The sequence below is a fragment of the Aquarana catesbeiana genome, linkage group LG03 (genome assembly GCF_042186555.1).
Source record: "Aquarana catesbeiana isolate 2022-GZ linkage group LG03, ASM4218655v1, whole genome shotgun sequence".
Lineage (NCBI taxonomy): Eukaryota > Metazoa > Chordata > Amphibia > Anura > Ranidae > Aquarana > Aquarana catesbeiana.
This window is the reverse complement of record NC_133326.1, coordinates 348,044,102-348,056,357: the sequence shown is the minus strand read 5'-3', so window position 1 is coordinate 348,056,357 and position 12,256 is coordinate 348,044,102. Positions and strand designations below refer to the sequence as shown.

Genomic DNA, 12,256 nt, shown 5'->3' with positions numbered 1-12,256 from the left:
CCATGGATTATTGCACTCGCTCCAACGATAACGCACGTGTGGCGCAACTTATGTTTGCACACTCAAGCGTCCTTATGCTGTGCGTATACATTGATGGGGTGTATGAGGGTACTTTTATTTTATAAGTTTTTGTTTTAACACTTTTATTTTTTGTTTTCATTTATCTCTTTGCTAATCACAAGGGGGCTACCAAAGGGAGAGCCGCACATTCAGAGGCCCTGTAAAATGATTGGGTGGCTCTATTGCTGCCAGGATCACTTTAACCCGAAAGCCCTTTTAAAATACTTTAACTGCTTAAATACTAGGACATTTAAATTTATACAACTATATGAATGAGCCGCTAATGATTTGTAATTACCCAAATGTTGATTGCCTGGCCACAGATTCACTTTAAAGTTGTTGTTGAGCACTTTTTTTTTTGATAAATTGTTTCCCCAGCTTTGCTGTAGGGCTATTCTCTGGCCTGCCTCCAACTCTTCTATCCACCATCGAATCAGGAAATGCTGCCTGATAACCATTACAGTGGTAGCAGTTTTCTGAGAAGAACGGTCATCGCCAGATAGCACCAGCTATCTGTTCATTTCCCCACCGGTATTATCAAGTGTGTCCAACATAGCCCTGCAGACTCCTCCTCCCAGTCTGGCTAAGTGAAACAGATCCCGAAGTCAGGTAATAAAGGGGTCAATTCACCAAGAGTTTAATAACGCAAAAAAAAAAAAATTTAGTATAATAGACACATGTGGAAATAAATGTGCAAATGTTCAATTCACTAAGAATTGTGCGGTAAAGTTTTGATAATGTGGCAATTACCACATATTTACGGTACTTTGTTGCATTGAGCTGGGTGCTAAGGAGCAGGTCGGGAAGCCGGCTGCCACGTCCTTAACAGATTACTCATCAGCTATCAGCGGGTTCCCCACTGACAGCTGAATGTAAAGAAAACATTAAACCCCAACCAAAAAGCAACATTGTGCCCCCCTCTCCCTATGCATACCAGGCCCTTGGGGTTCAGAAGTTCATATCTCTGAGAAATGTGCTGCATTCCAGCAGGCATGCGGGTGGCATTAATTGCTAAAGGCACATCCATGCATCAGCAGCATGATTTTGCACATGCTAAATCGCATGGTGCAGCAGAAATATGGAAGTCAATGCAGCACAAAAAAAAAAAAAAAAAAAAAAAAAAAAAAAGGGAAGAAGGGGCGGCGTAGGACTGCTTTCCCTGCATTTCTTACGGGTAGCGCAGCACATTGAAATGAATAGGCTGCCCTACTAGGGGCATGCAAATATAGGATTTTCTCTCTATATCTATATGTGCAAGTTCACCTTTAAAAAAGGATCTGTAATGTGAACTTACACTGGACCCCCTCCCCCATCGCACCCCGTCCTGCTGTACCTGAGGCTGCCGATCTCCTGACACATTGTATCGCCGATTTACCGGTCCGGGGATTTGAAATCACAGCGGCTTTCTCTCCTCTTCTCCAGCACTGACAGGATGCACTCCAATCCGTACCTCTACGAGATAGGTTTAGGAGATTAATTCCCTATTACACACACCATTAGATTTTCTATCAGGTAGGTCTTTGCACTAAATGGTTTTGGTATAACTGAAGACAAAAAAAAACTGCAGAAAATCTAATAGTGTGTATGGGGTCTAAGGCTGCATTCACACCTGATCGTTTTCAGCTCGTAAAACGCCCAAAAAATGTCCAGCGCGCAAAATCACATTCATTTCAATGGCACGTGTTCACATCTGACCAAAAACGACGCAAGGGCAGCTATTGGCTACTGGCTATGAACTTCCTTATTCTAGTCCGGTGGTACGTCATCACAGTCGAATCAGTCGGACTTTGGTGTGATCGTGTGTAGGCAAGTCCGTTTTGTTGAAACTCCATCGAAAAGTCCTTCGGAGTTCAGTCGGTCGAAAAGTCCGCTCGTGTGTGCGCAGCATTAGCCACAGGGGATTTCTGATCACCGTGCCGGTAAATCGGCGATACGATTTGTCAGTGCAGGAGATCACCGGGCTTCAGGTACAGCAGGACTGCGTGCGATGGGGGAGGGGGTCCGGTGTACATTCACCTTTTTCTGCAAAGGTGAACTTACCCTTTAAAATCTCTTTGTTACACATTTTACTGCCACAGTGGTTCTAGCATTTTTTGCAATCATGGTAAAATGCACATGCATGAGGAATAGTAAAAAAAAAAAAAAAAGGATGTATGGCCAAAGCGCTTTTGCCCATATTTCTCATTTGGGTCACAATTTGTGCTTTCCTTTGACCCACAATTAGCCAACAGAGGGCTAAAATCTGCTGTCAGCTGACGTCACAGTCCGACTCCTGACTCTGGTGGGATGCCAACAATGTCAGGAACCACCAGTCGCTCTCGCCCCCTCTCCTGCCCAATGCTTCAGTGAGAGCTGAAGGGGCAGAGCAGAGAGCCAGCGGTTGACAGACACTGCTCTCTTCATGTAATCCCAGACTTAATAGTGTTGCGATCAGGGCTCTGTGGTGGCCAAACCATTACTTCCAAGACTCCTTGTTTTTCTTTACACTGAAGATAGTTCTTAACTGCCTCCTGCTGCAGCCAAATATTTCTAATTATGATTTGTCAGTCCAGAGGACTTGCTGCCATTTTTTGAACCCCAGTTTCTATGTTTTCATGCATCGGACGTGGAAACAAGGCTAAGCAATTCATTGATGTACGAAAACATAGAATGTTTTCGTACATCATTGAATTGCTTAGCCTTGTTTCCACGTCCGATGCATGAAAAACATAGAAACTGGGGTGCAGAAAAATGGCAGCAGGTGCTCTGGACTGACGAGTCAAAAATCTTAATGCTTGGCTGTAGCGGGAGGCAGTTTTTTTGCTGAAAGGGCTGGAGGGGGGTACAATAATGAGTGTCTGCAGGTAACAGTGAAGCATGGTGGAGGTTCCCTGCAAGTTTGGAGCTGCATTTATCCAAATGGAGTTGGAGATTTGGTCAGGATCAATAGTGTCCTCAATGCTGAGAAATACAGGCAGATACTTATCCATCATGCCAAACCACCAGGGGACATGTGCGATTGGCCCCGAATTTATTCTGCAGCAGAACAACAATCCCAAACAGCCAATGTTATTAGGAACCATCTTCAGCACAAAGGAGAACAAGCAGTCCTGGAAGTGATGTTTTGGCCCCCACAGAGCCCTGATCTTAACATCATCAAATCTGTCTGGGATTACATGAAGAGAGGGGAGGATTTGAGGCAGCCTACATCCACAGAAGATCTCTGGTTAGTTCTCCAAGATGTTTGGAAAAATCTACATGCCTAGCCCCTTCAACAACTGTGTGCAAGTGTACCTAGAAGAATTGATGCTGTTTTGTTAATTTACTTTCTATTTTGTGAATTGATAAAAATAAAACTATTAAATAAGTTTATTCCTGAAAGCATTCATTATTTACACCCCCATCTATTACCTTCTGTATCACCACGCCCTCCCTTTAGAATGTAAGCTCTACGAGCAGGGCCCTCCTGTCCCTTCTGTATTGAACTGTATTGTAATTGTGCTGTCCCCCCCTCTACATTGTAAAGTGCTGCGTAAACTGCTGGCGCTATATAAAATTGTGAATAATAATAATAATAATAATAATAATAATATACAGTATTTTTTTCATACCTGTCTAAAACTTTTGCACAGTACTAGGTTTGTTTTTCAGATTCTTGCACTTATTTAACCACTTCCTACCCAGTAATAATACAAACAGACAGGTGCTCTCTTGTTCCACAGCAACGCAATCTGTCACCACTGTGTGCACTGGCCAGAACAGATTGTTTTATTGGGTTGCTGTGGGCAACCCTGGTACCATGTGATTGCTGTAACCAATCACAGTGATCACGTCAGTTGTTAACAATGGCTGTCACTCATAGCCATTGCTTACTATTGTGAGCTCGGATTGGTCACAGTGACCACATGGTACAGGGCCCAGTCAGGTCAGACCTGTACCATACGATAGCTGTGGCCAAACAGCTATCACAATAGTAAATAATGGCATATGAATGGATGCCATTTACAGTGTAAAAAATATTGCCTATACAGAAAAAATCCTGATTACACTTTCCAGAGCAAGACAGTGTCACCAAGGACCCTTGCCTCTGTGGGGAAGCAAAGGTCTCATTGCAGAGGTTCAATGCACTTCCCACTGCGTCAGACCTATAGTGTGTTTTACCTCTGCATTCACATTTTTTAGGCGTTTTCCTTCATCTCAGTTCAGAACATGTGAGTTTTGACGAGTTTCGGATGCCTTTTCCCACATGCAGCATGTTCTACTTTTGTTGACTGCACTGGAACACGCTGCACTGGAGTGAACTAGGGTAATTGGAATACATTGAAAACATCATGCATGCACTTTTGATGCAGATTAAAAAAATCATCTGGTGTGAGCCAGCCCTCAGGGTCCCTCTCTGTAGTTTGCTGGCAGGGGACAGGCTTTTTAACTCAAGTTGTGGCTAAGTAAGACTTTGCACACTTGCACCTGTAATGAATTTAGTGGGTCTAAACTAAAAGTTCAATTGGGCTTCTAGTGCTCCAAAATTGTTAACATATTCCCAGTGTAAAGTAATGACAGCAGGCACAAGACTGAAAGTATGGAATAAATACATACTATATATATATATATATATATATATATATATTTTTTTTTTTTCACCACAACTATTTACATCTTACCAGAAAAGTAGTCAGTGGGTAATGTCTAATGTTCCAACTTGACAGATAGTAACCCACATTTAAAAGGTCCGTTTTGCCCCATTTGGAAAAAAAAATAAAATTTCCCCAAAATAGCCAAAAATGAAAAAAGCCTGTAAACGAAACGCGGCTAAACGTGACTTAGTGCGTTTAGCACTTGAAATGCCTCTAAACTCAGCATCTGAACTCATTTTTTTGCTTTCCAAAAAAAGGCCTCTAAACTCAACTGCCTAAAAACGACATTAAACAAACCTGTGTACATGTACTGATAAGATAACATTGAATGAGTTCACGAGCAGCTGAAAAAAGCAGCCAACTGCCTCTGAACATCCGTTTACCAGCAGCAGCGTACATGATGCATAAAGCCTCATGCACACGAGACGCTGTTAAACGCGCGTTCAGAGGCGGTTGGACACTTTTTCAACTGCCCCTGAACTCATTCAAAGTTATCCTATGTGTCCATGTACACAGTCTCGTTTTTTGGCGTTTTTTAGCGTTTTTTAGGCAGTTGTGTTTAACCTCGTTTTTCCAGAAGCAAAAAAATGGATCCAGACACAAAGGTTTTCCACGTTTCAGACGCCAAACGTGGCTAAACGCCGGTACCGCGTTTGAGTTTATAAGTGTTTTTAAAAGGAACCCTATTTTTTGGACCAAAAAACACAGAAATATGATGATAAACTGCAGCAGAGAATGACATTTTGCGACCAGACTTTGGGGGCCCCATATCTCGGGGCCACTTAGTGCTAGGAACCCCAAATTTGGTGTGCAAACACAGTGGAACTAGCATTAAAACATATTGGGGTTCCTAGCACCAAGTGGCACAGTCACTTGGTGCTAGGAACCCCAAATTTGGATATAATGTAGAGCTAGTTTCACTGTGTTTGTACACCAAAATGTGGGGTTCCTAGCACCAAGTGGCCCCAAAATACGGGGCCCCAAAGTTGGGTCACAAAATGACATTCTCTGATTTTGGGGCAGCGTATCTCGGGGTCACTAGGTGCTAGGAACCCCACATTTGGTGTGCAAACAGAGTGGAACTAGCCCTACAACATATCCAAATTGGGGGTTCCTAGAATCAAGTGGCCCCGAGATACGGGGCCCCAAATTTGGGTCGCAAAATGTCAAGCACTTTTCTGCAGCAGAGAATGACATTTTGCACCCCGTCTTTGGGGCCACTTGGTGCTAGGAACCCCAGCTTTGGATATGTTGTAGTGCTAGTTCCACTGTATTAGCACATCAAATTTAGGGTTCCTAGCACCAAGTGACCCTGAGATACGGGGCCCCAAAATCAGAGAATGACATTTTGCGCCCCAACTTTGGGGCCCCGTATCTCAGGGCCACTTGGTGCTAGGAACCCCAAATTTGGATATGTTGTAGTGCTAGTTGTGTTTGCATACCAAATTTGGGGTTCCTAGCTCCAAGTGGCCCTGAAATACGGGGCCCCAAAGTTGGGGCACAAAACGTCGTTCTCTGCTCTGCAGACACTTCTAGATGCAAATGCGGTAAAACGCAGCTAAACGCGGCATGCAAATGCGGCAAAATGGGCGTTTCTAAAACGCCAGTTTCAGCTTTTAAAAACATGTGTTCAGCAGAGTTTGCACCGGCGACGGGGATGTTTCTCAACCTCTCCTGAACTCTGGAATATCACAGTTAGTAATCCATGTTTAAAAACCTGTGTTTAGCAGCATTTACAAGCAGTGTTTGCTAAAGATAACCTCAGGAGACCCTCCCAAATGATTAGAAAGCACTAAAAACAAGTATTTAACTATTTCAGCCATTCTGTGAGAGAACAGTGTGAGTAGCAGCTGAGAAAGCGTGCTTGTTTGTAGCTAGCTGTTATTTTTTGGTTGGTTTGGTAATATGGATGATGACCATGTGTGAGGAAATGCTCCTGCTGTTGCTTTTGCTGTGGCTCCAAAGACGTAGAAAATTGCGTGAGAGGACCAGAGTTCGTCGCATGTCCACAGGATACTTTTCTAATATGTATGTTCAGCTGCGTAATTACCCAGAAAATTTTTTTAATCTTACAGGCATGTCAATTGCCACCTTTGACGTTCTTGTTGGAAAAGGTTAGACCCCGTCTAGTTCGCATGGACACCAACATGAGGAAAAGCGTGCCACCAGAGGAATGTCTGTTGGTGACTCTCAGGTATGTGTATATATTTATCAATCTCTCTCCACAATCCTTTTGTCTGTCTCATATATATATATATATATATATATATATATATATATATATATATATATATATATATATATATATCCATCAACTAATGCAAGTTGTATATTGTACGGCATAATTGGCTGATGAGGGGAATATCACATGGTATATCAAGCTTGCATACAGTGAGAATTTAGTTTTTGGTGTGGTTTTAGCATTTTTCAGGCTCAAAAGTAATAAATAAAATGTTTCCCTTTAAAAACACTACTAGACGAAAAACGCACCTAAACGTGTTTAGCCGTGTTTGGAGTGCCTATAAACACAGCTTCTGAACGCATTTTTTGGGTTCCAAAAAAAGCCTCTAAAACGCAACTGCCTAGAAATGACTATAAACGACCCTGTGTACATGTACTGATAAGATAACAGAGGAGAGTTCAGGAGCAGCTGAAAAAAATGCCCAACTTCTCCTAAATGTCCGTTTACCAACAGCAGTGTACATGAGGCCTTAGGCTCGGTTCACACTGGGGCGACTTGGGATCCGACTTGTACGCCCTCAAGTCGCCTCAAGTCGCCCCAGAAATAGTTTGAATGGGAGTTAACGCTAGCGTCTTAATAGACGCTACTGAAGTCGCTCTGACTTCAGAGCGTACTCCCTGTACTACTTTGATCCGACTTGGTAGGCGACCTGTACCATAGAAATCAATGGAAGTCGCCTCCAAGTCGGATCTCTCTGTAAAGTCAAGCGACTTTGCAGGGAAAACCCCTCCCTCCCCCCCTCCCTCCCAGAGAGCTGATTGGCCACAGGCGAAGTCGCCTGTCATGCAGGCGACTTCAAGTCGCCTTGTAATTTGCTAAAGTCGCGTCGAAGTTGCGTCAAAGTCGCGTCGAAGTCGCGTCGAAGCCGCCGTGCAAAGTCGCGCTGAAGTCGTGTTGCCCCAGTGTGAACCGAGCCTTAGTGTTCATGAAATCCTTTTTTTAAACAAGCCATGGGAACATGCAGTCAGTGATCTGTGTAAAATGTTCGTCATCGATTGTGCCGGATTCCATTACCTGGGAGTATGTACACTGTCTGCATTTTCACCTCTGTTTTCATGCAGGGTCAAAATACCAAGTGTGTGCTGTTCATCTATATGATAGTTACAATATTTGAGCATTTAGATGCAGCAACAATACAGCACCGATGAGAAAATGGTGACAAGTTTTGTTTGGCTCTGATTCACAACAGTGCAGCTTTGAAATCGTGCTACGTCATCGCAGATTAGCGCAATTTGGGCTTTCATTGTGGCTTGTGACTTTATTTAAAAGAAGTCAATGCAAGTAGCAATGAAATCGCAAAAAAGTAATGCTTAGACCTTTTTTCAAAGTCACTGCGATTTGAGTTGCAACAAGTTGAACAGTTCCATCGCCGACACTGGGATGCGACTTGTCATACGATTTTGAACTGTTAAATTGCATGATAAATCACACTGGTGTGAACCAGGGATTGGAGTCTAAACAGTATTGTTATCAGCTCTACTTTATTATGAAAATTGTAGCATGAGTGAGACCTCTTCGAACACCGTAGCTAGACTAGGTTCTCTTTCACACAGGCTTTATGATCAGGTCCGCCTGTCTGTGTTTCAGGCAGACCCAATTGGAAGCTGCATCTTGGTCTATAGGCAGCCTGAAGTAAATGGAATTGTGTCTGCCTACCTCTAAATACATCCAGAGAAAAAAAAAAAAAAAACACCCCATACCACAGAAAAGGATTGCGCTCTTTTCCATTTTTTTTTACCTAAACGTGACGGATTAGAAGTAACCTAATGTAAACAGACAGACAAAAGTTGGTTTACATCTGGCCATCCCTAGAACTATCATAGGTCCTCCCATGTCCACTGTGTAAACGTGGACACAAACTGAACAGGCACGAATATTAAAAAAAAACACTTGACATCTGTCCTATTCAGCAGATGATCTGCTCACAGATCTCATGCTGAACAAAGTGGAGCGGCATTGTGTAAAAGGGCCCTAAGGCCAAGTGGTGGGTGCTAGAAAAGCTACAATGACATCTAAGAAGGCATTGAATGTTTTATAACTTCATCTTCTACCCATAACTGAAATATCCATTTTGGGTAGACTATCCCTTTAAATAAAAGTAAAAAGCACTGAAGCAGTTTATGATTCATAAGCCAAACAAGCTGAAACAGGTCATTATGATCCATAAGAAACAAAACTAAATGATTATACTTATAGGGAACTGAATTAGGTTCAAGAGCATTAGCATTATGTATTTTAAAAACTTTATTCACATCAGGGTGGATACAAATTAGATTTTTTTTTTATTTCAATATTTTTTTTTTTTTTTTTTTTAATTTAAAAATCTGATTTTTATCAAATTTATTTTAATAAAAATGCTTTGGAGTAAAAAAAACTCCAATCCAAATCCAAATATAGTTTTCTATTTAAAGATACAGTAATAATTTAGTTTATTCTCCATGAAATGGAGCTTAGTTATGTAGCATGAGGCTGTATATTCTGCAACATTTACATTTTTGGTAAACTCATTCAATGAATCCAAGCTCTGCAAGCTGAGATAACATGCACTGCATTGATGCATTCACACAATTTCACAGTAACCATGAGATAAAACAAAGTTCAGGAACATTACTTTATCCCATTGTTTTGCAAATCTTTGTACACAACAAACTGTATGATTGAATTGGTTCTGATATTGCTGTTTTACTAACCTGAGCGCTTATTATTCTAAATCGGAAACCTTCATTTTGTTTGCAAATATTAAAGATTCTAACTACCAGTAAGAATGAGTCCTTACATTTAAAGAGCACCTGTCAATCCAGATCCATCATGGTGGTGCCCGTTAGCAGGCATCCACTCACCTGCTGTCGCCACGACCCTCACCTTGCTGTGTCACTGCCACATCACCAGCCGTCCCATTAAAGTGAATGGATAAAGCTAAAGAAAGTTCCTCTAAGAGGGACTTTTAGGGGGCAGTGAACAACTGACAGGTGGAGGACCATACACGGGGCTCTATGACAGGTGGAGGACCATACACGGGGCTCTATGACAGGTGGAGGACCATACACGGGGCTCTATGACAGGTGGAGGACCATACACGGGGCTCTATGACAGGTGGAGGGCCATACACGGGGCTCTATGACAGGTGGAGGGCCATACACGGGGCTCTATGACAGGTGGAGGGCCATACACGGGGCTCTATGACAGGTGGAGGGCCATACACGGGGCTCTATGACAGGTGGAGGGCCATACACGGGGCTCTATGACAGGTGGAGGGCCATACACGGGGCTCTATGACAGGTGGAGGGCCATACACGGGGCTCTATGACAGGTGGAGGGCCATACACGGGGCTCTATGACAGGTGGAGGGCCATACACGGGGCTCTATGACAGGTGGAGGGCCATACACGGGGCTCTATGACAGGTGGAGGGCCATACACGGGGCTCTATGACAGGTGGAGGGCCATACACGGGGCTCTATGACAGGTGGAGGGCCATACACGGGGCTCTATGACAGGTGGAGGGCCATACACGGGGCTCTATGACAGGTGGAGGGCCATACACGGGGCTCTATGACAGGTGGAGGGCCATACACGGGGCTCTATGACAGGTGGAGGGCCATACACGGGGCTCTATGACAGGTGGAGGACCATACACAGATCTATGACAGGTGGAGGACCATACACAGATCTATGACAGGTGGAGGACCATACACAGATCTATGACAGGTGGAGGACCATACACAGCTCTATGACAGGTGGAGGACCATACACAGCTCTATGACAGGTGGAGGACCATACACAGCTCTATGACAGGTGGAGGACCATACACAGATCTATGACAGGTGGAGGACCATACACAGATCTATGACAGGTGGAGGACCATACACAGCTCTATGACAGGTGGAGGACCATACACAGCTCTATGACAGGTGGAGGACCATACACAGCTCTATGACAGGTGGAGGACCATACACAGATCTATGACAGGTGGAGGACCATACACAGCTCTATGACAGGTGGAGGACCATACACAGCTCTATGACAGGTGGAGGACCATACACAGCTCTATGACAGGTGGAGGACCATACACAGCTCTATGACAGGTGGAGGACCATACACAGCTCTATGACAGGTGGAGGACCATACACAGATCTATGACAGGTGGAGGACCATACACAGCTCTATGACAGGTGGAGGACCATACACAGCTCTATGACAGGTGGAGGACTATGCAGGGTACATGCCCTGTACACAGAGGTCACCTGACCTCCCAGGCCAGCACGCCCCGCCCCCGGCTCACCTTGTACACCTTGCCGAATGCTCCATCCCCCAGCTCGCCCACTATCTCCCACACCAGGTTGGGGTCCAGGTCCCTCCGGACGTGCTCGTACTCCCGCAGCTTCCTCTTGTCCCCAGTGAACCGCAAAATGCGGCGAAAGTTAGCGAAAGCCATGTCCGAAGCCGAGCTCAGTACACCCGGACGAAGTCTCACAACAGCCCCCGGAGGAGGCTCCGGCCACACGGGACTACACTGCCACACAACTCACGTCCCAGAGAAGAGAGCGGCTCAGCACCAAACTCACACCCCTCACTCCGCCCAGGGGCGGAGTCTAGCGCCACATGCCGAAACTACACCTAGGATGGGCGGGGCCTGCTCACAGGCAACTATAAAGACGGCGTGCCAAGCCCGAGTTATTTTTGGATGCAGAAGTTATCGGTCTGATGCTGGTTTTTGTGTGTTTTGTGTTGTCCTTTATATTGTGCTTTATGTGAAAACGTCTCTTCTACAAGTATTGCAGTAAACTCACTGCCATTCATATAGAGAGCCTTCCTTTCATCACACTCTTCATTGCAACAACAAGCTTCCCATAAGAATATATGTGTATGTTAGTTACATGTATAGCCCCCTTGTGTAGACATTTAAAGCCCCCTAGACTTGGATGTGACGTCACCAATGTCATCAGACTGCCAGCTGTCAATCCCCATTTACACCTGTAAGATTTAAAGGCCACTTCCATTTTTAGGTTTCTTTTAACACTGTTGGCCGGAGGGCAGTAATAAGGTTTTACCGCCCCCCCAGTCTGCCTACCCAAATCCTAACACTGCAGCCTAACAGGGTTACACACATGCTGCGACTGATGCATTTTTAACTTGGACTGCAAAGTTTGACAAGCTCACCCAGTGAAATCAATAGGACCGCACTGCGATCCCAAAGCAAATGCTTGGCTCACATTTGCCATGTGGTCCCACAATATAAGGGTAAAAAGAAAAACCGGTGTTGAGAGACAGCGGTAGTGCCCCCTTGAATGCCTCTCAGACACAGCTATGCCGCTCTCTGAAAAGTGATCCACTGCAGGAGA

The 12,256-nt window shown here is 44.4% G+C and overlaps 1 protein-coding gene across 1 annotated transcript in view; it reads right to left on the bottom strand.

Annotated features, from left to right (window-relative positions):
- STK10 (serine/threonine kinase 10) overlaps nt 1-11,484 on the bottom strand; it is a 253,740-nt gene extending 242,256 nt beyond the window's left edge. Inside the window, exon 1 of the mRNA XM_073620588.1 lies at nt 11,197-11,484. Within this exon, the coding sequence (XP_073476689.1) occupies nt 11,197-11,349 (153 nt within the window). The 5' untranslated portion in view covers nt 11,350-11,484. The remainder of the gene's footprint in view (nt 1-11,196) is intronic.
- Nucleotides 11,485-12,256: the final 772 nt, after the last annotated feature.